Source organism: Chiloscyllium punctatum, chromosome 5, assembly GCF_047496795.1.
Source record: "Chiloscyllium punctatum isolate Juve2018m chromosome 5, sChiPun1.3, whole genome shotgun sequence".
Taxonomy (NCBI): Eukaryota; Metazoa; Chordata; class Chondrichthyes; order Orectolobiformes; family Hemiscylliidae; genus Chiloscyllium; species Chiloscyllium punctatum.
The window spans coordinates 892,483-918,642 of NC_092743.1; the positions used below are offsets into that span (position 1 = coordinate 892,483).

Below are 26,160 nucleotides of genomic sequence, written 5' to 3' on the forward strand. Positions count from 1 at the left end.
TGCAGCTCCTCGCATTTATCTGAATTAAACTCCATCTGCCACTTCTCAGCCCATTGGCCCATCTGGTCCAGATCCTGTTGTAATCTGAGGTAACCCTCTTCTCTGTCCACTACACCTCCAATTTTGGTGTCATCTGCAAACTTACTAACTGTACCTCTTATGCTCACATCCAAATCATTTATGTAAATGACAAAAAATAGAGGGCCCAGCACCGATCCTTGTGGCACTCCACTGGTCACAGGCCTCCAGTCTGAAAAACAACCCTCCACCACCACCCTCTGTCTTCTACCTTTGAGCCAGTTCTGTATCCATATGGCTAGTTCTCCCTGTATTCCATGAGATCATACGTTGTTAATCAGTCTCCCATGGGGAACCTTGTCGAACGCCTTACTGAAGTCCATATGGATCACATCTACCACTCTGCTCTCATCAATCTTCTTTGTTACTTCCTCAAAAAACTCAATCAAGTTTGTGAGATATGATTTCCCACGCACAAAGCCATGTTGACTATCCCTAATCAGTCCTTGCCTTTCCAAATACATGAACATCCTGTCCCTCAGGATTGCCTTCAACAACTTGCCCACCACCGAGGTCAGGCTCACCGGTCTATAGTTCCCTGGCTTGTCTTTACCGCCCTTCTTAAACAGTGGCACCACGTTTGCCAACCTCCAGTCTTCCGGCACCTCACCTGTGACTATTGATGATACAAATATCTCAGCAAGAGGCCCAGCAATTACTTCTCTAGCTTCCCACAGAGTTATCAGGTACACCTGATCAGGTCCTGGGGATTTATCCACCTTTAACTGTTTCAAGACATCCAGCATTTCATCCTCTGTAATCTGGACATTTTGCAAGATGTCAGCATCTATTTCCCCACAATCTATATCTTCCATATCCTTTTCCATAGTAAATACTGATGCAAAATACTCATTTCGTATCTCCTCCATTTTCTGATGGCAGCCTTGCTGATCTTTGTGGGGCCCTATTCTCTCCCTAGTTACTCTTTTGTCCTGAATGTATTTGTAAAAACATTTTGGATTCTCCTTAATTCTATTTGCCAAAGCTATCTCATGTCCCCATTTTGCCCTCCTGATTTCCCTCTTGAGTATACTCCTACTTTCTTTATACTCTTCTAAGGATTCACTCGATCTATCCTGTCTATACTTGACATATGCTTCCTTCTTTTTCTTAACCAAACCCTCAATTTCTTTAGTCATCCAGCAATTCCCTATACCTACCAACCTCCCCTTTCACCCTGACAGGAATATACTTTCTCTGGATTCTTGTTATCTCATTTCTGAAGGCTTCCCATTTCCCAGCCGTCCCTTTACCTGCGAACATTTGCCTCCAATCAGCTTTAGAAAGTTCTTGCCTAATACCGTCAAAATTGGCCCAGCTCCAATTTAGAACTTCAACTTTTAGATCTGGTCTATCATTTTCCATCACTATTTTAAAACAAACAGAATTATGGTCGCTGGCCCCAAAGTGCTCCCCCACTGACACCTCAGTCACCTGCCCTGCCTTATTTCCCAAGAGTAGGTCAAGTTTTGCACCTTTTCTTGTTGGTACATCCACATAGTGAATCAGAAGATTGTCTTGTACACACTTAAGAAATTCCTCTCCATCTAAACCTTTAACACTATGGCAGTTCCAGTCTATGTTTGGGAAGTTAAAATCCCATACCATAACCACCCTATTATTCTTACAGATAGCTGAGATTTCCTTCCAAGTTTGTTTCTCAATTTCCCTCTGACTATTCGGGGGTCTATAATACAATCCCAATAAGGTGATCATACCTTTCTTATTTCTCAGTTCCACTCAGATAACTTCCCTGGATATATTTCCAAGAATATCCTCCCTCAGCACAGCTGTAATGCTATCCCTTATCAAAAATGCCACTCCCCCTCCTCTCTTGCCTCCCTCTCTATCCTTCTTGTAGCATTTGTATCCTGGAACATTAAGCTGCCAGTCCTGCCCATCCCTGAGCCGTGTTTCTGTAATTGGTATGATATCCCAGTCCCATGTTCTAAACCATGCCCTGAGTTCATCTGCCTTTCCTGTTAGGCCCCTTGCATTGAAATAAATGCAGTTTAATTTATTAGTCCTACCTTGTCCCTGCCTGCCCTGACTGTTTGACTCACTTCTGTTCTCAGCTGTACCCATCTCAGATCGATCTCTTTCTCACTATCTCCCTGGGTCCCACCCCCTCCACCCCCACCTTACTAGTTTAAATCCTCCCATGCAGTTCTAGCAAATTTCCCTGCCAGTACATTAGTCCCCTTCCAATTTAGGTGCAATCCGTCCTTCTTGTACAGGTTACTTCTACCCCAAAAGAGATTCCAATGATCCAAAAAAGTGAATCCTTCTCCCATACACCAGCTCCTCAGCCATGCATTCATCTGCTCTATCCTCCTATTCCTGCTCTCACTAGCTCGTAGCACTGGGAGTATTCCAGATATTACTACTTTCGAGGACCTCCTTTTTAAATTTCTGCCTAACTCTCTGGAATCTCCCTTCAGAATCTCAACCTTTTCCCTTCCTATATCATTGGTTCCAATGTGTACAATGACCTATTGCTGGCCCCTCTCCCCCTGCACCCTCTCTGAGTCATCCTTGATCCTGGCACCAGGGAAACAACACAACATTCTGCTTTTTCTCTGCTGGCCACAGAAACGTCTGTCTGTACCCCGGACTACAGAATCCCCTAACACAATTTACTCTTGGAAGCCGACGTACCCCTCATTGCATTAGAGCTCGTCTCAATACCAGAAACTTGGCTGTTCGTGCTACGTTCCCCTGAGAATCCATCACCCCCTACATTTTCCAAAACAGCATACTTTTTGAAATGGGTATATCCACAAAAGACTCCTGCCCTAGGTGCCTACCTCTCTTACCCTTCCTGGAGTTAACCCATCTATGTGACTGTATCTGAGACTTTCCCCCCTTCCTATAACTGCCATTCATCACATACTGTTGCTGTTGCAAGTTCCTCATCGCTTCTATCTGTCTCTCCAACCGATCCACTCATCTGATAAGATTCGCATCCAACAGCATTTATGGCAGATATAATCTGCAGTAAACCTTAAACTCTATTTAAACTCCCACATCTGATAAGAAGTACATATCACTGCAAAGGCCATTTTTGTTCCTTCACAATCTGCAGACTCAGAAAATAACACCGTCTTATTCCTCTACAAACACTGCCCCAAGTTAAATTAATATTTTAAGTTTAAGTTATGGCTTATATTTTAAGTTTAATCAAGAGACTTATCTCTAAAAACATAAAATCAAGAAATAACCCACTATACTCATTACTGCAGCCTTTCTCTTGGACAGACTTAAAACAACAATTAACTTATCTGATTCTGTGCTGTGAACTTTGCCCAATAGTTCCTCCAAGATTAGTTGTGAATTTCACTGTTTGTTAATTTTCCCTGATGCACTCCGATGTCCAGCGGTACACGAATTCAAACAGCAAAAGCGGTAACTGTGCAGGTTCTCTCTCTCTCTCTCCTGCACTGTCCTCACCATGTGCTTCCTTTGTCTGCTCTTCTCCCTTTTGAACTGCTGTGGTTTTGACTTTTTTTTTCTAAAGTTCCAAAACAGCATATAAAACAGTAATTGCTGCTCCTGGAATTCGAGGAAATCACCTCCAACACCTAAAATATCTCAAAAAAAGGAGCAGCTCTTACAGCCAGAAATTTTTCCTGTCCTTGACAAGAACCTGCACAGTTACCACCTTTGCTGTTTGAATTTGTGTATCGCTGGACATTGGAGTGCGTCTGGGAAAATTAACAACCAGTGAAATTCACAACTAATCTTGGAGGAACTGTTGGGCAAAGTTCACAGCACAGAATCAGATAAGCTCATCGTTGTTTTAAGTCTGTCCAAGAGAAAGGCTGCAGTAGTGAGTACAGTGGGTTATTTCTTGATTATATGTATCCAGGGATACACTTCCTTTTGAAAGGACAGTCAGAGTGGGCAGGGTGGGATGGGGGTGCCTTTTTAGTAAAAACTGCATGGTGGCTCAGTGGTCAGCACTGCTGTCTCACAGTGTCAGGGACCCAGGTTTGATTCCACCTTTGAGCAACTCTCAGTGCAGAGTCTGCATGTTCTCTCCATCTCTGCGTGGATCTCCTCTGGGTCCTGTGGTTTCCTTCCATCAGGCCAAAGATGTGTAGGTTGGGTGGATTGGCCATGGGAAATGCAGGGTTACACGAATAGGTGGGAATGGTGGGGATGGGGAGCTGGGGGGAAAGTGGTTGAGCCTGGGTGTGATGCTCTTTGGAGTGAACTCAATGGCTAAGTGGCCTGCTTCCACACTCAGGATTCTACGATTCTAATAAAAATAAAGTAAGAGTGATATGGAGTTGAGTATAGAATTAGTGCGGGTCGAGTTGAGGATTCGCAAAGGAACAAAAGTTCTGATAGGAGTATAGGCCTCCTAACTGTCATTAGGATGTGGGGTAGAAAATAAATCAAGAAATAGAAAAGGCCTGTCAGAAAGACATTATTTCAATAATCATGGGGGACTTCAATATGTAGGTGGAATGGGAAAATCAGGTTGATAGTAGAAAGGAACTTGTGGAATGTCTACAAGATGACTTTGGAGCAGTCTGTGGTCGAGCCTATGAGTGAACAAGCAATTCTGGATTTAGTGATGTGTAATGAGGCAGATTTGATTAGGGAGTTGTCCCTTGGGGACAGTGACCATAATGTGATAGAATTCACACTGAGGGGGAGAAGCTGGAATCAGATATCACTGTGTTATAATTGAGTAAAGGTAACTACAGATACATGAGGGAGGAGCTGGCCAGAGTTATTGGAATCAGAACCTAGCAGGGAAGTCAGTGCTGCAGCAATGGCCGGAGTTTCTGGGGGTAATTCAGAAGGAATAGCAGAAATTTATCTCAAGGAAGAAGAAACATACTAAGGAGGGGGGTGCAAAGTAACCGTGGCTGACAAGGGACACTATAAAAGCATAAGAAAAAGCATACATTGTGGTGACGATTAGTGGGAATCCTGTAAAAATCAGATGATAACTAAAACATCAATAAGGGGGAGAGAAGATGAAATCTGAGGTCTTTTTAGATATATAAAAAAGTAAGATTGAGGCAAGAGTGGAAAATGAGACTGGAAAAGTAGTAACGGGAAACAAAGAAATAGTGGAGGAACTGAAGAGAGACTTGATAACAGTTTCCACAGTAAAGACACTGGTAGCATACTAGAGCTTCAAAAGAGGCAGTGACAGAGATGGCCATTGCTAAGCAGAAGATGCTAGGAAAGCTGAAAGATCTGAAGGTAGGTAAATCACCTGGACCAGATGGATTACACCCCAGACTTCTGAAGGAAATAGCTGAGGAGATGGTGGAGATATTGGTGGTGATGTTTCAGGAGTCACTAGAATCAGGGAAGGCCCCAGAGAACTGGGAAATGGCTGATGCAACCCCCCTGTTTAGGAAGGAAGGGAGGCAGAAGACTCTAGGAAATTATAGGTTGGTTAGTCTGACCTTGGTTATTGATAGGATTTTAGTGTCCATTATTAAGGTTGATATTACAGAGTACTTGGAAATGCAAAGTAAAATAGAGCTGGATCAGCATAGCTTTGTCAAGGGGAGGTCAGACCTGACAAATCTGCTAGAATTTTTTGAGGAAGTAATGAGCAAGTTAGATAAAGGAGAACCAGTCATTTTGAATTTCCAACAGAGCTTTAACAAGATGCCACACAGGAGGCTGCTAAATAAGATACGAGCCCTTAGTGTTAGAGGCAAGGTACTGACATGGATTGAGGATTAGCTGACTGGGAGAAGGCAGACAGTAGGGATAAAAGGACTATTTTCAGGATGGCAGGTGTTCGGGTATCAGTGTTGGGATCACAACTATTCACAATACACATTAATGATTTGAATGAAAGGACTTAGGGCAATGTTGCTCAGTTTACAGATGACACAAATGTGGTGGGATAGTGAGTGTTGAGAAAGTGGCTGCAGGAGGAGTTGGACAGGCTAGGAGAGAAGGCAATGAAGTGGCATATGTAGTACAATGAAGGAAAGTGTAAAATTATGTAGGTGGCAGGAAAAATACATTAATTTCGAAACAAGGAAAGGCTTTGAAAATCTGAAGTACAAAGGGACTTAGGAGTCCTACTTCAGGATTCTCTGAAGGTCAACATGTAGGTTCAGTTGGCAGTTAAGAAGGCAAATGCAATGTTAGCATTCATTTCATGAGGGTTAGAAGAACGATCTTGGACAAACTATACACTCTGCTGAGGCTGTATAAGGCTCTGGTCAGACTGCATTTGGAATAATAAGTGTTTTGGGCTCCATATTTAATGAAGGACGTGCTGACATTGGAAGAGGTGCAAAGGAGGGTTCGAAGAATGATCCTGGGGATGAAGAGCTTGTCTTATGAAGAGTGTTTGAGGTGTCTGGGTCTGCACTCAATGGACTTTAAAAGGATGAAAGGAATCTGGTTGAAACTTACAGAATGCTGAGAGGCTGAGATAGAGTCCATATGAAGAAGATGTTTCCACATGTAGGAGAGACTAGAAACCGAGGGCACAGCCTCAGAATGATGAGAGGACCTTTTAGAACTGAGATGAGGTGGAATTTCTTTAGCCAGGAGGTTGGTAAATCTGTGGAACTCATTGGTGCAGAAGACTGTGGATGTCAAGTCATTGAGCATATTTAAGGCAGAGATAAACAGGTTTTTAAGTATCAGGGGACCACTGGTTAAGGGGAAAAGGCAGCAAAATGTGGTTAAGAAATATATCAGCCATAATTGAATAGTGGAGCATATTCAATGGGTTGAAAGCTCAAATTCTGCTTCTATCTATGAAGATAGAACTAGAAGCAGAATAGGCAATTCAGCCCCTCAAGCCTGCTCCACTATTTCAAACAATCATGGCTAATCTGGCCTCAGACTCAACTCACTATCCTACCTGTTCTCCATATTCCTTTGACCCATTACTGATTAAAAATCTGTCTGTCTGACCCATAAGTTTACTCCATGTCCAGCATCCATGGTACTTGGGGGAAATGAATTCTGCAATTGATGACCATTTGAGAAAAGTCATTTCTCTTGATCTCAGTTTTAAATCTGCTTGCCCATATCTTTAAACTATGACCTTTCATTCTAGATTTCCCAACACCCTTTATACATCAATTCTGTCAACTCCCTTAATCATCTTATATACCTCAACTAGATTTATTCTCATACTTCTAAACCAGAGAGTATTGGCCGAAACTGCTCAATCCCTCTTTACAAGACAAATGTTCAAGTTGTAAGTTTACTAGCTGAGCTGGTAGGTTAGTTCTCAGACTCTTCATCCCCTTGCTAGGTGACATCATCAGTGAAGCGCTGGTGTTATGTTCTGCTTTCTATTTATGTGTTTTGGTCTGTTAAGGTGGGTGATGTCATTTCTGGTTCTTTTTCTCAGAGGGTGGTAAATGGGGTCCAAATTGATGTGTTTATTGATGGAGTTCTGGTTCAAATGCCAGACCTCTACTAGGAATTCTCGTGCATGTCTCTGTTTAGCCTGTCCTAGGATGGATGTGTTGTCCCAGTTGACATGGTGTCCTTCTTCATCTATGTGTAAGGTTAGTCATGTCTTTTGGTGTCTAGTTGGTGTTCACGTTTCCTGATGGCTAGTTTCCTGTCTGCCTGTCCAATGTAGTGTTTATCACACTAGCCACAAGCCAGAACAATTGCAGAACAAAATGGCTGCAGAATATTGCAAGAAATTATTAACGATGCCCACAACCGATTCCACAAATACAAAAGGCAAATTTCACGCCAAAAATCTTTGTACACTAAGACAACTGACCAGGAATGAACATGTATGTTAGAACGAACCATCAGCATCAAACAACAGCAGGTCAAGACAAATAAAAAAAGACTATCCCTACAAGAAAAACTGGACAAGCTTCCACAAAAGAATAACATAGACAATTCAGAAGTTTGGATTAAGAAACTGTTAGACCAGAAAAAAGCTGCCCTAGTAGGAAGGATGAGCTACAACTGCTGAGAAATGGACAAAAAGGACTTCCTAACAGCACTGGAATCAACCCTGAAAGACAAGGGACTTACGGAAGAAACTCAGCCAGACAGACAATCAGACAGACTGTCAAACAGACAGTAGCACCAACACTAAGCAGAAAGAAAGAAGGGAACACCCTCAATACACAAGAAAGGAAAGCCCTAGAAGGACTCAGAAATGACACAAGTATTGTAATCCTACCTGCAGACAAAGGGCACATGACCGTCATCCTAAACAGAACACAGTACACTGAAAAGGCAAACTCCCTGCTCACAGATACCGACACCTACCAACAGGTAGCGATGGAACCAACTCCACAGCTAGACACTCATATCACAGCATCACTGAAGAAACTCCACAAATCAGGTGAAATGAACAAGTTAAATCTCCAAGGAATGAAACCTGATGGATCCAACATGCCTGTTTCTATAGATTATCGAAGGTACACAAACCAGGGGTGTCCCCTCAGACTCATAGTCTCACTTCCTGGAACATACAGACTAGCAAAGGAACTTGACTGTAAGCTGAAATACCTAGTAGAAGACTCATGCCACTCCATCCATTCCACTCAAGAATTCCTGAACATCAAAGACAGAAAGATAGAAGAGGACGAGGTTATGGTCTGCTTCAATGTAATGGTGCTATTCACATCAATTAACATCACCCTGTCCAAAGAAACACTGACCTCACTACTAGACGAACCAAGGACACAAACTCTAGACAGCACCATCTCCATCAGTGAGGGAAGCATCCTAAAGCTAGTAACCTGTGCCTCACTACCCACTTCACCTTCAATGACATGACCTACAAACAAATCAACGGTATACCCATAGGATCACCAGTACAGGATTCGTAACAGAAGCAGTAATGCAGAGACTTGAACAGCCCTCCCCATAATCCAACCCAAACTTTGGGTCCACTATGTGGATGACACCTTTGGCATCACGAAACAGAACAACTTAGAGGAAACCTACAATATCATCAACAACACCCTTACTGGCATAAAATTCACCAAGGAGAAAAAGAAGAACCATGGACACCCCTTCCTAGATGTCATAGTGAAACGAAGAGTCAATGGAGAACTGTAGACCGCGTCTACAGGAAAGCAACACACACAGACCAGATACTCAACTACAGGAGCAATCAGGGCTTTTGCCCGAAACGTCGATTTTGCTGCTCCTTGGATGCTGCCTGAACTGCTGTGCTCTTCCAGCACCACTAATCCAGAATACAGGAGCAATCATCCCAACACCCACAAACAGACCTGCATCAAGACATTATTTAAATGGGCCACAACACACTGCAGCACACACAAACTATGAGCAGCAGAAGAAAAAATACCTATACAGAGTATTCCAGAACAACGGGTACCTGAGAAGCATAGTCTGCTGATTCTTAAATAACAAACCCAAACAAGAAGACACAACAGAAATGATATCACTCATCTTAACAGACTAAAGAGACACAAAAAGTAAGCAGAACAGAACACCAGTGCTTCACTGATGATGTTACCCAGCATGGTGATGAAATGTCTAAGGACAAACCAATTAGCTCAGCAAGCAAACTTACAAACTGAACCTCAACCTGAGCTACAAATCTTCTCTAAAATCGCAAGACAAATGTCTCATCTTTGGAATCGATCTAGTGAACCTCTTCCTAAGGGGGAGGAAATGGCCTAGTGGTACTATCACTGGACTGTTAGTCCAGAAACCTAGATAATGCTCCCAGGACCCTGGGTTCAAATCCTGCCCTGGCCATTGAGGGAATTTGGATATTTTTAAGAATTGAGAATTGAGAGTCTAATGATGATCATGCCTATTGTCATAAAAAAAAACCCATCTGGGTCACTAATGTCCTTTCGGAAAGGAAATTGCCATCATTACCTGGTCTAGACTACATGACACTCCAGACCCACAGCAATGTGGTTGACTCTTAGCAGCCCTCTAGGCAACTAGGGATGGGTAATAAATGCTGGTCTAGCAAATGACATCCTCTTTTTGGGAATGATTTTTTAAACAATACCTCCAACGCAACTACATCCCTCCTTAAGTAAGTGGACTAAAGTGTTACGTGATACCCGAGGTATGGGCTCATTAATGTCTTGTACAATTGCAGCAACACTTACCCACTATTATCCTTTTAGCAATAAATGCCGGAATCTCTTTGCCTTGCTTATTATCTGCTGTATTTGTAGACTTGTTTTCTGTGACTCTTACACACAGACACCCAGATCCCTCTGCACCAAAGCACTCTGAAGTTTCTCTCCATTTAGAGAATAAGTTGTCTTTCTATTCTCCTGAACAAAATAGAAAACCTTGCACCTATCCATGTTAAACATCATAGGCTAAAGTTAGACTTGGGCACCTAACCTATCCATATCCATCTATAAATTTTTTATTTCTTCATTGCAACTTACTTTCCCACCCATTTCAGTGTCATCTGCAAATTATTATCTCTGCACCCAAGTCATAAATATCGATTGTAAATAGTTGGGGCCCAAGGACTGAAGGAAAAAGTGAGGACTGCAGAGGCTGGAGACCAGAGTTGAAAAGTGTGGTGCTGGAAAAGCACAGCAGGCCAGGCAGCATCCGAGGAGCAGGAGAATCAACGTTACGGGCATAAGCCCTTCTTCTGACTCTGAGATTGTATTTTGACTTTTCAAATGTCTTGTTATTACTTCCTTACTCTAAGCTCTGGAATCCCATCTCCACACCTCCTTCCCTTACTAATAGGTCTTTAAACAATTTGTTGCTCCTTTGATGCACCTTGAGCTGTCCCCTACATGAATGATGCTAAATAAACACGAGTTCCCCAATTCAACTCTCAGCCCCGCCTTTGGGTTTGACCGAGATCATCTTGCCCACATTGTGTAGTCATGCACTAGTTAGTTGCAGGCCAATGAGCAGCTTTTGGTCTCTGATGGGAGTCTGTGCAGTTAGACTGGGCACTAACTGCTGTCTCTGCCACTCACCGGGTAGATGTGATCTTTGACGAAACACTCGCAATAAGCTGCAGTGACACAGTGTCCTGAGCTGTTCCTGTATTTCCCAGCCTCACACACACAGCCTCTCTCGTCAAAACGACAGCTTGGTGCAGTCACAGAGTAAACGTCCTGACACGATCGCTCACAGCTCAGATAATCCCCTTGATTCCAAATTTCACCATCAGGACATTCTAAGGTTAAAAGAAGGACAGTAATGTCAGTGTGAGTCAGCAGGATTGGGAACTGAGAGCAATAGGGTGGGGTTGACAGAGTGGGGGAGGAAAAGGGCAAGGAGATAGACAGTGGGGGGGAAAGAGGTGTGATGGAGAGTGGGGGGAAAGGAGTGGGTGACTGAGAGTGAGGGATTGGAGAGGGTGGCTGAGTGATTGGGTGGAGGTGACAGAGACTGATTACGGGGTGGGGTAACAGAGACGGGGAGAATGAAGGAATGATAGAGCTTGGAGTGGGAGAGGTAGGGGTGGGGTGGGGTAATGGAGAATGGGGAGAATGGAAGTGATGGGAAGAACGGGTGAAAGAGTGGCGGGAGTGATTATTGTTTAGGTAGTTTATTACCTTCGCAATCTGATTCGGAACAATGGAAAAATCCCCTCTGACAAACACTGTAAAAAAAAATACTCAAATAGTAAAACACAATAGAATTGAGAGAAACTGTAATGTTCATAGCAACCACTCCATCAGGATGGAACTCAGGGTTAGAATAATTTGGAGGTGCCGGTGTTGGACTGGGTTGTACAAAGTTAAAAATCAAACATCAGGTTATAGTCCAACAGATTTATTTGGAAGCACTAGCTTTCGGAGCGGATGGTGTGGTATAATACCAGAATGATACAGTTACAATACTGAAACCATTCATTCAGTCCATCTATTGTACACCAGCAGTTACTATTTTACCAGTTTGTAGAAAAAAAGCATACTACATGAAAACAGGAATCAGTTATCTGATCCTCAGCCATGCTCCATCAAACAACACAGTCATATCTGGTCTGCTGCTTCAACTCTAACTTGCTGACCACTTCCCACACCTTTGGATTTCCTTTTTGTGTCCTCCTTACTGCCTACTTGGTTGTCTAACTCTGCCTCATCAGCAACATTTAGAATCACCAGAAATAGGAGCAGCATAAGGCCACTCAGCCCTATGAACCTGTCCTGCTATTCAATATGACCATGGCTGACCATCCAACTCAGTCCCCTGTTCCTGCTTTCTCCCCCTGCCCTTTGATCCCTTAGCCAGAAGTACTATATCTAACTCCTTCTTGAAAACATTCAATATTTCTGTGGTAAAGAATTCCACAGGTTTAACCCCCCCACTCTCTGAATGAAGACATTTCTTCTCATCTCAGTCCTAAATGGCCTACCCCATTTCCTTAGACTGTGACTGCTGGTTCTGTACTCAGCCACATCAGGAACACCCTTCCTACATCTAGTCTATCTAGTCCTGTTGGATTTCTACAGGTTTCTATAAGATCTTCCCTCAGTCTTCTAAACTATGAATATAATCTTGTTTCAGTCTCTCTTCAAATATCAGTCCTGCCATCCCAGGAATCAGTCTGGGAAACCTTTGTTGTACTCTCTCCATTATCAGAACATTTATCCTCAGATAAGGAGACCAAAACTGAAAACAATACCTCAGGTGTGGTCTCACCAAGGGTCTGTATAACTGCAGCAAATCATACCTGCTCCTGTACTCAAATCCTCTCGTTAAGAAGGACAATGTACCATTTGCCTTCTTCACTGCCTACTGTATCTGCATGCTTACCTTCAGTGACTTTTGTACAAGGACACCCAGGTCTTGTTACAACTCCCCCTTTCCCAATCTATCACCATTCAGATAATGAACGGCCTTTTTTATTGGCTACCAAAGTGGATAACATCACATTTATCTACATTTTACTGCATCCCTCAGTTTCTTGAACCTTTGTTTTTTGATGTAGAGTGACACCAGCAACATGGATTCAGTTCCTACACTGGTTGAGGTCATCATTAAGAACTCTCTTAATCTCTTCCCTCATCTGAGACATGGTGATCCAGAGGATATTCCAATTTTGTCTCTCTCTCTTGTCTTTCTTTATATGTCAGTCTTGCAACCCCAGGAATCATTCTGGTTAATGCTTGCTACACATTCTCAAAAAACAAAACATCATTTACAGATAAAGGATTCCAGAACTGCACACAATATCCCAAGTGTGGTCTCACCTAGACCCTGTATAATTGCATCTCTACTCCCCTACTTGAAGATGAAGGCCAATTTGTCTCTTCACTGCCTGGTGCACCCTCAGACACTGGTGTACAAGGACACCCAGCTATTGCAATACCTCTCCCTTTCTTAGTCTACACCATTCAGATAATAACCTGCTTTCCTGTTTCGTTACCAAAGTGGATAACCTCACATTTATCTACATTACACTTCTTCTGCCATGCATTCCCCTCTACCCCTCCTCTGTCAACTTGTCCAAATCACACTGAATCATTCTGCATCCTCCCCGCAGCTGATCCTCCTTTGTGTCATCTGCAAAGTTGGAGATAATACATTTAGTTTCCTCATCTAAATCATTAATATATACTGTGAATAGCTGGGTCTTAGTGCTGATCACTGTGGTACACTATCAGTCAAATTTATCAAGCCAAATTCAGCCAGGGAGCGGACCTTTCCAGTAATAGCATTAACTGGGATCAGAGCACTGGGTGCAATGTGGAACCTAAGACGATCTCAGTGAGGGAATGGATGACATAAAACATAGAACATAGAACAATACTGCACAGAACAGGCCCTTCGGCCCTCGATGTTGAGCCAACCTGTGAACTATTCTCAGCTCATTCCCCTACATTATCCCAAAATTATCCATCTGCTTATTTAAGGATTGTTTAAATCTCCCTCATGTGGCTGAGTTGACTATATTAGCAGGTAGGGCATTCCATGCCCTTCCACTCTCTGAGTAAAGAACCTGCCTCTGACATCTGTCTTAAATCTATCACTCCTCAATTTGTAGTTATGCCCCCTCGTACAAGCTGACATCATCATCCTAGGAAAAAGATCACTGTCTACCCGAACTAATCCTCTGATCATCTTGTATGTCTCTATCAAATCCCCTCTTAGCCTTCTTCTTTCCAATGAGAACAGACCCAAGTCTCTCAGCCTTTCCTCATAAGACCTTCCCTCCAGACGAGGCAACATCCTGATAAATCTCCTCTGCACCTTTTCCAATGCTTCCACATCCTTCCCGAAATATGGCAACCAGAACTGTACACAATATTCCAAGTGCGGCCGCACTAGTGTTTTGTATAGTTGTAGCATGATATTGCGGCTCTAGAACTCAATCCCTCTACGAATGAATCCCAGCGCACCGTATACCTTCTCACCAGCACTATCCACCTGGGTGGCAACTTTCAGGGATCTATGTACATGGACTCTAAGATCCCTCTGCACATCCACACTACCAAAAATCTTTCCATTGACCCAGTACTCTGCCTTCCTGTTGTTCTTCCCAAAGTGCATCACCTCATATTTAGCTGCATTGAACTCCATCTGCCATCTCTCAGCCCAATTCTGCAGTTTATCCAAGTCCCCCTGCAACCTGTAACATTCTTCCACACTGTCCACTACTCCACCGACTTTAGTGCCGTCTGAAAATTTACTAATCCATCCACGTAGGCCTGCATCTAAGTCATTTATAAAAATGACAAACAGCAGTGGGTCCCAAAACAGACCCCCGTGGCACACCACTAGTAACCGGACTCCAGGCTGAATATTTTCCATCAACCACCACTCGCTGCCTTCTTTCAGAAAGCCAGTTTCTAATCCAAACTGCTAAATCACCCTTGATCCCATGTCTCTGCATTTTCTCCAACAGCCTACCATGTGGAACCTTATCAAAGGCTTTACTGAAGTCCATGTATACCACGTCAACTGCCCTACCCTCATCTACATGCTTGGTCACTTCTCAAAAAACTCAATCAGGTTTGTGAGACACGACCTGCCCTTGACGAAACCATGTTGACTATCTGAAATCAAATTGTTGTTTGGATTTTTTTCTCAGACCCCACTACAATCTTTTGAAGATTTTTCTATTGCTGACTCCCAATCATTGAGACTGAATACTCACCATGTGCTGCACTGGTGACGTATTATAGTTCCTGCTGTGTAATTCCTGTGTTGATCCTCCTTTGAGATATTGGTGATCCAGGGCATTGTGGAGCTCAGTAAAGAGCAGTGACATTCCTCAGGAGATACACAAATCCCATCCTGTAGGAGCTGTTTAACAATAATAACCATTCAGCAATCAATCGTGACACAATCTGGAATTACATGTAACTCAAAACTGCAGAATTTTAATTTGTGGTGATTAGTTTGGAGCTGATCGTGTTGGCAAATCACTGAAAGGCAACAGGACAGAGTATTGACAGAGACATTTTAAAAAGCATACTGACTAGTTCTGTTCAAAGCCAGCCAGAAACAAAAGCAAATACATCATTTTGGAAATTTATAAATAGTTAGGCTTTTTTAAAATATATTTTTTTAGTCGGATGTGGGTGTCGCTGGCTGTGCAGCATTTATTGCCCGTTCCTAATTGTCCTTGAGAAATGGTGGTGAACTGCCTTCTAGAACCGCTGCAGTCCACCTGCTGTAGGTTGATCCATCATGCCATAAGGAAGGGAATTCCAGGATTTTGATCCAACAACAGTTAACGGCTATATTTCCAAGTCAGGATGGTGAGTGGCTTGAAGGGGAATTTGCAAAGGGTGGTGTCCCCATGTACCTGCTGCCTTTGTCCTTCTAGATAGAAGTGGTTGTAGGTTTGGAAGGTGCTGTCTGAGGATCTTTGGTGAATGTCTGCAGTGCATCTTGTCGATAGTGCACAGTGCAGTGGTGAAGGGAGGGGATATTTGTGGATGGGCTATCAATCAAATGGGCTGCTTTGTCCTGGATGGTGTCAAGCTTCTTGAGTGTTGTTGGGGCTGCACTCATCCAGGCAAGTGGGGAGTATTCCATCCCACTCCTGACTTGTACCTTGTAGATGTCGACAGGCTTTCAGGAGCCAGAAGGTGTATTACTTGCTGCTGAACTCCTAGCCTCTGACCTGCTCTTGTAACTGCTGTGATAATGTGATGAGTCCAGTTAAATTTCTGGTCAATGATAACTCCCAGAATGTTGAAAGTGGCGGATTCAGTGATGGTAACACTACTGAATGTCAAGAGGTGTGGTTAGTTTGTCTCTTATTGGTGCTGGCCATTGCCTGGCATTTGTGTTGGGCGAATGTTACTTGCCACTTGTTAGCTCAAACCTAGGTATTGTCCAAATCTTGTTGCATTTGAACACGGACTGCTTCAGTATCTGAGGAGTCACAAATGGCGCTGAGCATTGTGCAATCATCAGGGAACATCCCTACTTCTGACCTTATGATGAAGAGAAGGTTATTGATGATGCAGCTGAAGATGGTTGGGTCTAGGACGCGACCCTAAAGAACTCTTGCAGAGATGTCCTGGAGCTAAGATAACCGACCTCCAACAACCACAATCATCTTCCTGTGTGTTAGGCATGACTCCAATCACCAGAGAGTTTGCCCCCCAATACCCATTGATTCCAGTTTTGCCAGGGCTCTTTGATGCCATACTCGGTCAAATGCAGCCTTGATGTCAAGGGCTGTCATTCTCACCTCATCTCTGGAATGCAGATCTTTTGTCCATGTTTGAACCAAGGCTGTAATGAAGTCAGGAGCAGAGTGGACCTGGTGGAACCCAAACTGGGTGTCACTGAGCAGGTTATTGCTGAGCAGGTGCTGCTTGAAAGTACTATTGATGACACCTTCCATCACTTTACTGATGATCGAGAGTATGTACAGGACATACCTGGGCAATTTTCCACATTGTTGGGTAGATGCCAGTGCTGTAACTGTATGGAACAACTTGTCCAGGGGAGCCACAGGTTCCGCAGCACAAGTCTTCAATGCTATTGTTGGAACATTGTCAGGGCCCAAAGCTTTTGCAGTATCCAGTGTCGCCAACTATTTCTTGATATCAAGTGGAGTGAATCGAATTGGCTAAAGGCTGGTATCAGTGATGCTGGGGACCACTGCCGGAGGCTGAGATCGATCATCTTCAGACTGAAGATTGCTGCGAAAGCTTAAGCCTTATCTTTTGCACTGATGTGCTGGGCTCTCCCATCATTGAGGATGGGAATGTTTATGCTGCCTCCTCCTCCTCCTCCAATGAATTGTTTAATTGTCCATCAACATTTGTGCCGTTTGGCACACAAGTAATCCTGTTTGGTGTCTTCACCAGGTTGACATCTCATCTTCAGGTATGCCTGGTGCTGCTCCTGGCATACCCCCCCGCACTCTCCTTTGAACCAGGGTTGATCCCCTGGCTTGTTGGTAATGGTTGAGTGAGCTATGAGGTTACAGATTGTGCTGGAGTACCATTCTGCTGCTGTTGATGGTTCACAGTGTCTCATGGGTGCCTAGTATTGAGTTGCTAGATCTATTCGAAATCTGTCCCATTTAGCATGGTGATTGTGCCACGCAACACGATGGAGGGTTTTGTCAATGTGAAGTCAGGATTTTGTCTCCACAAGGAGTGTGCAATTGTCATTGTTACTGATACTGTCATGGACAGATACATCTGCAGCTGGCAGATTGGTAAGGCTGAGGTCAGTTATGTTTTTCCCTCTTGTTGGTTCCCTCACCACCTGCCACAGACCTAGTCTGTGAGCTTTATCCTTTAAGATGCAATCAGCTCTATCAGTAGTACTGCTGCCAAGCCACTCTTGGTGGTGGACATTGAAATTCCACACCCAGAGTACATTGTGTGCTCTTGCCATCCTGAGTGCATCCTCTAAGTGTTGTTCAGTTGAAGTGTTCTGGACTTTGGAGTCTTTGTAAGATGTAAACATCAATGGCTAAGCCAACATTTATTACCCATCCCTGCATAGAGTCCATACAGTGCAGAAACAGGGCAATGACCCCATCAGGTCTGCACCAGCCCACTGAAGTGCATCCCTCCCCCCTTTCCCTATCCCTGGGTAACTCTGCATTTCCCATGGTCAATCCACCTAACTTGCACATCTTTGGACTGTGAGAGGAAACAGGAGCACCCAGAGGAACCCATGCAGAAATGGGGAGAATACACAAACTTCACAGAGTGTGGAATTGAAGCCGGGCCCCTGACGCTGTGAGATCGCAGTGCTAACCACTGAACCACCACGCCATTACTTGCACTTAAAGTAATATAGAGAAATTCTCGGACCCAAGCTTCAAGAAGCATCTTGCCATCATCTTCTTAAGAATAATTAGTATCTGCAATATCTGAGAAAGATATTATTGTCATAGAGGAGTGCAATGAAGGTTCAGCAGACATGTTTCTAGGGTGGCAGGACTGTCCCAGGAAGAGATTGGGATAAATTGAGTCTACATTTTCTAGTGTTTCAAAGAATGAGAGGTGATCTCATTGAAATCAATAAGATACTTAAAGGGACAGACAGGATGGAGTCAGGTAAGATATTTCACCTGGTTGGGGAGTCTAGAACCAGGGAACATAATTCTAAAATAAGGGGAAATGCCACTTAGGACTGAGATGAGGAGAAATTATTTTACTCAAGAGTTATAACAAAGAACAATACAGCACAGGAACAGGCCCTTCAGCCCAACAATATTGCACTGGCACATAATGCCTTTCTAATTGAAAACCTTATGCTAATCTACAGTCTATATCTCCCTATTCTATGTCTGTACATGAATCTTTTAAATGTTTCTACTGTATCCATATCCATCACCTTCTCTGGCTGCACATTCCTTCATGAACCACCCTCTGTGGAAATGAAGTTTCTTTTCACATCTCCTTTTAACTTACCCTCCTTTACCTTAAACCTATGCCCCCTAAGTAATTGATGTTTCTACCCTAGGAAGAAAGACTCCAACTATCCATCTCTCCACATTGTCATAATTTTGTAAACTTCTATCATGTTGCCCCTCATCCTTTGTTCAAGTGAAAACAAACCAAGTTTGTCCAATCTTTGCTCATAGCTAATACTCTCCAAACCAGGCAACATCCTGGTAAACCATTTCTGTACCCTCATCACATCCTTCTAGAAGGATGGTGACTGCAACTGTACACAATATTCCAAATATGGCCTAACTAAAGTTCTGTACAACGGCATCATGACTTGCCAATTTTTAAACTCGATGCCCCAACTGATGAAGGTAAGCATGCAATAGGTTTTCTTAACCACCTTAGAACATAGAACATAGAAGAATACAGCGCAGTACAGGCCCTTTGGCCCTCGATGTTGCGCCGATCCAAGCCCACCTAACCTACACTAGCCCACTATCTTCCATATACCTACCCAATGCCCGCTTAAATGCCCATAAAGAGGGAGAGTCCACCACTGCTACTGGCAGGGCATTCCATGAACTCACGACTTGCTGAGTGAAGAACCTACCCCTAACATCTGTCCTATACCTACCCCCCCTTAATTTAAAGCTATGCCCCCTTGTAATAGCTGATTCCATACGTGGAAAAAGGTTCTCACGGTCAACCCTATCTAAACCCCTAATCATCTTGTACACCTCTATCAAGTCACCCCTAAACCTTCTTTTCTCCAATGAAAACAACCCCAAGTGCCTCAGCCTTTCCTCATACGATCTTCCTACCATACCAGGCAACATCCTGGTAAACCTCCTCTGCACCTGTTCCAGTGCCTCCACATCCTTCCGATAGTATGGCGACCAAAACTGCACACAATATTCCAGATGCGGCCGCACCAGAGTCTTATACAACTGCAACATGACCTCAGGACTCTGGAACTCAATTCCTCTACCAATAAAAGCCAGTACGCCATATGCCTTCTTCACCGCACTATTTACCTGGGTAGCAACTTTCAAAGATCTGTGTACATGGACACCAAGATCCCTCTGCTCATCCACACTACCAAGTATCCGACTATTAGCCCAGTACCCCATCTTTTTGTTACTCTTACCAAAGTGAATCACCTCACACTTAGCTACATTGAACTCCATTTGCCACCTTTCTGCCCAGCTCTGCAGCTTCTCTATATCCCGCTGTAACCTGCCACATCCTTCCTCACTGTCAACAACTCCTCCGACTTTCGTATCATCCGCAAACTTGCTCACCCAACCTTCTAACCCCTCCTCCAGGTCATTTATAAAAATGACAAACAGCAATGGTCCCAAAACAGATCCTTGCGGAACACCGCTAGTAACGGCACTCCAAGATGAAACTTTACCATCAACTACTACCCTCTGTCTTCTTCCAGCCAGCCAATTCCTAATCCAAACCTCCAACTCACCCTCAATGCCATACCTCTGTATTTTTTGCAGTACCCTACCATGGGGAACCTTATCAAATGCCTTACTAAAATCCATATACACCACATCTACCGCTTTACCCTCGTCCACCTCCTTAGTTACCTTCTCAAAGAATTCAATAAGGTTTGTGAGGCACGACCTGCCCTTCACAAAACCATGCTGACTATCCTTGATCACATTATTCCTATCCAGATATTCATAAATCCTATCCATTATAATTCTCTCTAAGACTTTGCCCACAACAGTGAGACTCACCGGCCTATAGTTACTAGGGTTATCCCTACTCCCCTTCTTGAACAAGGGAACCACACTTGCTAGCCTCCAGTCTTCTGGCACTATTCCTGTAGACGAGGACATAAAAATTAAGGCCAATGGCTCTGCAATCTCCTCCCTTGCTTCCCAGAGAATCCTGGGATAAATGCCATCAGGCCCAGGGGACTTATCTATTTTCACCCTTTCCAGAATTTCCAACACCTCTTCCCTACATACCTCAAAGCCATCCATTCTACTTAATTGTGACTCCGTATTCACATCGGCAACAATGTCCTGTTCCTGAGTGAATACTGACGAAAAGTATTCATTCAGTGTCTCCCCAATCTCTTCAACCTCCAAACGCAACTTCCCACTACTATCCTTGTCTGGACCTATTCCTACCCTAGTCATTCTTTTATTCCTGACATACCATGGGTGGCACGGTGGCACAGTGGTTAGCACTGCTGCCTCACAGTGCCAGAGACCCGGGTTCAATTCCCGCCTCCGGCGACTGACTGTGTGGAGTTTGCATGTTGTCCCCGTGTCTGCGTGGGTTTCCTCCGGGTGCTCCGGTTTCCTCCCACAGTCCAAAGATGTGCAGGTCAGGTGAATTGGCCATGCTAAATTGCCCGTAGTGTTAGGTAAGGGGTAGATGTAGGGGTATGGGTGGGTTACGCTTCGGCGGGGCGGTGTGGACTTGTTGGGCCGAAGGGCCTGTTTCCACACTGTAAGTAATCTAAAAAAAATCCTGTAGAAAGCCTTAGGATTTTCCCTAATCCTACCAACTAAGGACCTTTCATGTCCCCTCCTTGCTGCTCTTAGCTCTCTCTTCAGATCCTTCCTGGCTACCTTATAACTCTCAATCGCCCCAATTGAACCTTCACGCCTCATCTTTACATAGGCCGCCCTCTTTCATTTAACAAGGGATTTCAATTCCTTATTAAACCACGGCTCCCTCACACGACCCTTTCCTCCCTGCCTCACAGGTACATACTTATCAAGGACACTCAATAGTTGCTCCTTGAACAAGCTCCACATATCAATTACGCCCTTGCCTTGAAGCCTACTTTTCCAAGCCGTGCATCCTAAGTCATGCCTCACCGCATCATAATTTCCCTGCCCCCAGCTATAACTCTTGCCCTGCAGTGCACACTTACCCCTCTCCATCATTCAAGTAAAAGTCACCGAATTGTGGTCACTGTCCCCAAAGTGCTCACCTACCTCTAGTTCTAACACCTGGCCTGGTTCATTACCCAGAACCAAATCCAGTATGGCCTCACCTCTTGTTGGCCTATCTACATATTGTGTCAGGAAACCCTCCTGCACACATTGGACAAACACCGACCCATCTAACGAACTCGAGCTATAGCTTTCCCAATCAATATCAGGAAAGTTAAAGACCCCATAACAACCACCCTATTACTTTCACTCTTCTCCTGAATCATCCTCGCAATCCTTTCTTCTACGTTTCTAGGACTATTAGGAGGCCTGTAAAAGACTCCTAACAGGGTGACCTCACCTTTCCTATTCCTAACCTCAGCCCAAACTACCTCAGATGGCGAGTTACATTGCCACTTTCAGGCAGCTATGGACCTGTATGTATAGATCCCTGTGTATGTTGATGCTACTAAGGATTCTGTTTTTTTAACTGTATATCTCCCTCCTGCATTAGATCTCCTAAAATGCATCTCTTCATCTTTGTCTGCATTAAGCTCTATTGTCATTTTTTTGTCCAAGTCTCCAGCCTATCTATATTCTTCTTATAGACTCAGAGTCCTACAGCAAGGAGACAGGCCCTTCGGTCCAAACTGGTCCATGCCAATCAAAATGTCCATCCACACTAACCCCATTTTCTTGCATTTGGCCCATATCCTTCTAGATCTTTCCCATCCATGTATTTGTCCAAATTCCTTTTAAATGTTGTTAATGTACCCGCCTCAATCATTTCTGCTGGCAGCTTATTTCATATGCGTACCATCCTCTGTGTAAAAAAGTTGCCCCTGAGGTCCCCTTTTATTCTTTCCCCTCTAACCTTAAACTGAGGCCCTCTAGTCCTCGATTCCCCAAGCTTGGGAAAAAGACTGAGTGTGTTCACCCTATCCATGCCTCTCATGATCTTATACACCTCTATAAGGTTTCCCCTCAGTCTTCTACGCTGTAAAGAAAATCATTCTAGCTTGTCCCTATAGCTCAGACCATTGAGTCCTGATAACATCGTTGCAAGTTTCTGCTGCACTCGTTCCAGTTTAATAAGATCCTTCCTATAGCAAGGTGACCAAAACCGAACATAATACTCCAAGTGCGACCTCAACAACGTCCTGTACAACTGCAACATAACTTGCTAACTTCTATACTCAATGCCAGTGTGTCAAAAGCCTTCTTCACTGCCCTACCTATGACTCCACTTTCAGAGAATAGTGAACCTGAACTCCAAGGTCCTTCTGTTCCACTACACTCCGTTAGGCCCTATTATTCACCATGAAACTGCCTACCTTGATTTGACTTTCCAAAATGCAAGACCTCACACTTATCTATAGCAAATTGCATTTGTCATTTCTCAGCCCACTTCCCCAGCTGATCAAGATCCTGCTGCAATTACTGATACCTTTCCTCACTTTCCACGGTACTGTCTATTTTAGTATCATCAGCAAACTTACTAAGCATGCCTTATACATTCTTATCTAAATCATTGATATAGATAATAAATAGTAATGGGGCTAGCACCTACCCCTGAGGCACTCCACTAGTCACAGGCCTCCAATCTGATAAGCATCCTTCCTCTATTACCCTCTACTTCCTATCATCAAGCCAATTTTGCATCTAATTTGTCAGCTCCCCCTTAATTCTATGCGATCTAACCTTCCAGAGTAGCCGAGCATGTGGAACCTTATCAAAGGCCTTACTGAAATCCACATAGACTATGTCTACTGCCCTGCCCTCGTCAACCTTCCTGGGCACTTCATCAAAGAACTCTAACAAATTTGTGAGGCACTATCTCGCACTCACAAAGCCTTGCAGACTACCCCTAATCAAACCCTGTCTTTCCAAATGCATGGAGAAAGTGAGGACTGCCGAAGGGCTTATGCCCGAAAAATCAATTATCCTGCTCCTTGGATGCTGCCTGACCAGTTGTGCTTTTCCAGCACCACATTCTTCGACGCTTTCCAAGTGCATATACATTTTATCCCTCAGAATCTTCTCAAGTAACTTACCCGCCATAGAAGTTTGACTTGCTGGCTTACAGTTCCCAAGCTTTTCTTTGCTGCCCTTCTTGAATAATGGCACAACATTCGCTATCCTCCAGTCTTCTGGGACCTCACCAGAGGCTAACGATGATAAAAATATCTGCCAGGGTCCCCGCAATTTCTTCTCCAGCCTCTTGCAGTGTTCTTGAATCTATCTTTTGTGTCAGTCTGCCATGTGGGAGCTTGTCAAAGGCCTTCCTAAAGTTCATGTAGACATCATCTACCACCCTGCCCTCATCAATCATCTTTGTCACTTTCTCAAGTTTGTGAGACACGACCTCTCCCGCACTAAGCCATGCTACATATCACTAATAAGTCTAGATTTCTCCAAATGTGAATAAATCCTATCCCTAAGATTCATCTCCAATAATTTCCCTACCGCTGACGTATGGCCCACCAGCCTATGGTTTCTCAGATGATCTCTGTTGCTTTTCGTAAATAAAGGAACAATGTTGGCTGCTCTCTAGTGCTCTGGGACCTCTCCTGTGACTAAAGAGGATATAAAGATTTTGTACAAGACCCCAGTAATTTCCTTAATGCTATTCGAAATGCCCAACACTTTTTTATGTTGAGAAGAAGGCAGTGCAGGGATCCCCTCAACAATAAGTATACTGTTTTGGATACTGTTGGGGGGGTGACGGCCTAGCAGGGTTAAGCTGCAGTAACCGGGTCTCTGGCACAAGGTCCCAGAAGGGAAAGGGGGAGAGGAGGAGAGCGCTAGTTATAGGAGACTCTATGGTTAGAGGGACAGACAGGCGGTTCTGTGGACATGGGTGAGACTCTCGGATGGTTTGTTGCCTCCTGAGTGCCAGGGTCCGAGACGTCTCGGACCGTGTCTTCAGAATCCTTAAGGGGGAGGGTGCGCAGCCAGAAGTCGTGGTGCACATTGGCACCAATGACATAGGTAGGAAGAGGGGTGGGGAGGTCATTCAGGAGCTCAGGGAGTTAGGCTGGAAGCTAAAAGCTAGGATGGACAGAGTTGTCATCTCTGAGTTGTTGCCGGTGCCACGTGACAGTAAGGCAAGGAATAGGGAGAGAGTGCAGTTGAACACGTGGCTGCAAGGATGGTGTAGGAGGGAGGACTTCAGGTATTTGGACAATTGGACTGCATTCTGGGGAAGGTGGGACCTGTACAAACAGGACGGGTTACACCTGAACCAGAAGGGCACCAATATCCTGGCAGATAGGTTTGCTAGCACTCTTCGGTGGGGGGGGGTTTAAACTAATTTGGCAGGGGGATGGGATCCGGACTTGTAGTCCAGCAAGTAGGCTAGCTGTTTTTCAGGATGTCCAAGAATGTAGGGAGGCTGTGGAGAAGGTAGCACTGACAGGGAATACTTGAGGACACAGAGGTGGGCTCAAGTGTGTATACTTCAACGCAAGGAGTATCAGAAATAAGGTGGGTGAATTTAAGGCGTGGATTGGTACTTGGGACTACGATGTTGTGGCCATCATGGAAACATGGATAGAAGAGGGACAGGAATGGCTGTTGGAGGTTCCTGGTTACAGGTGTTTCAGTAAGATTGGGGGGGGTGGTAAAAAAGGAGGGGGGTGGCGTTGCTAATTAGAAATGGTATAATGGCTGCAGAAAGGCAGTTCGAGGGGGATCTGCCTTTGGAGGTAGTATGGGCTGAAGTCAGAAATAGGAAAGGAGCAGTCACTTTGTTGGGTGTTTACTATAGGCCCCCCAATAGCAGCAGAGATGTGGAGAAACAGATTGGGAAACAGATTTTGGAAAGGTGCAGAAGCCACAGGGTATAGTAATCATGGGCGATTTCAACTTCCCAAATATTGATTGGAAGCTCTTTAGATCAAGTAGATTGGACGGGGCAGTGTTTGTGCAGTGTGTCCAGGAATCTTTTCTAACTCAGTATGTAGATTGTCCGACCGGGTGTGGAGGTGGGGGGGGGGGGGGGGGAGGGGGTGGGGGGGGTGTGCCATATTGGATTTGGTACTCGGTAATGAACCGGGACAAGTGGTGGGCTTGTTAGTGGGTGAGCATTTTGGTGATGGCGATCACAATTCCGTGACTTTCACCTTGGTTATGGAGAGAGAGAGGTGCATGCAACAGGGTAGGTTTTACAATTGGGGGAAGGGTAAATACGATGCTGCAAGACAGGATCTGAGGAGTATAAAATGGGAGCACAGGCTGTCAGGGAAGGATGTCGTTGAAATGTGGAACTTTTTCAAGGAACAGATACGACGTGTCCTTGATATGTATGTACCTGTCAGGCAGGAAAAAGATGGTCGTGTGAGGGAACCTTGGTTGACGAAGGAAGTTGAATGTCTTGTAAAGAGGAAGGA

The 26,160-nt window shown here is 44.2% G+C and overlaps 1 protein-coding gene across 1 annotated transcript in view; it reads right to left on the minus strand.

Moving 5' to 3' along the window:
- Nucleotides 1-26,160, minus strand: part of LOC140476820 (SCO-spondin-like) — a 354,974-nt gene that overhangs the window by 35,626 nt on the left and 293,188 nt on the right. The window contains exons 61-63 of the mRNA XM_072569613.1: nucleotides 15,143-15,291; nucleotides 11,595-11,641; nucleotides 11,010-11,212 (exon numbers count right to left, since the gene is read on the minus strand). Of these exons, the coding sequence (XP_072425714.1) occupies nucleotides 11,010-11,212; nucleotides 11,595-11,641; nucleotides 15,143-15,291 (399 nt within the window). The remainder of the gene's footprint in view (nucleotides 1-11,009; nucleotides 11,213-11,594; nucleotides 11,642-15,142; nucleotides 15,292-26,160) is intronic.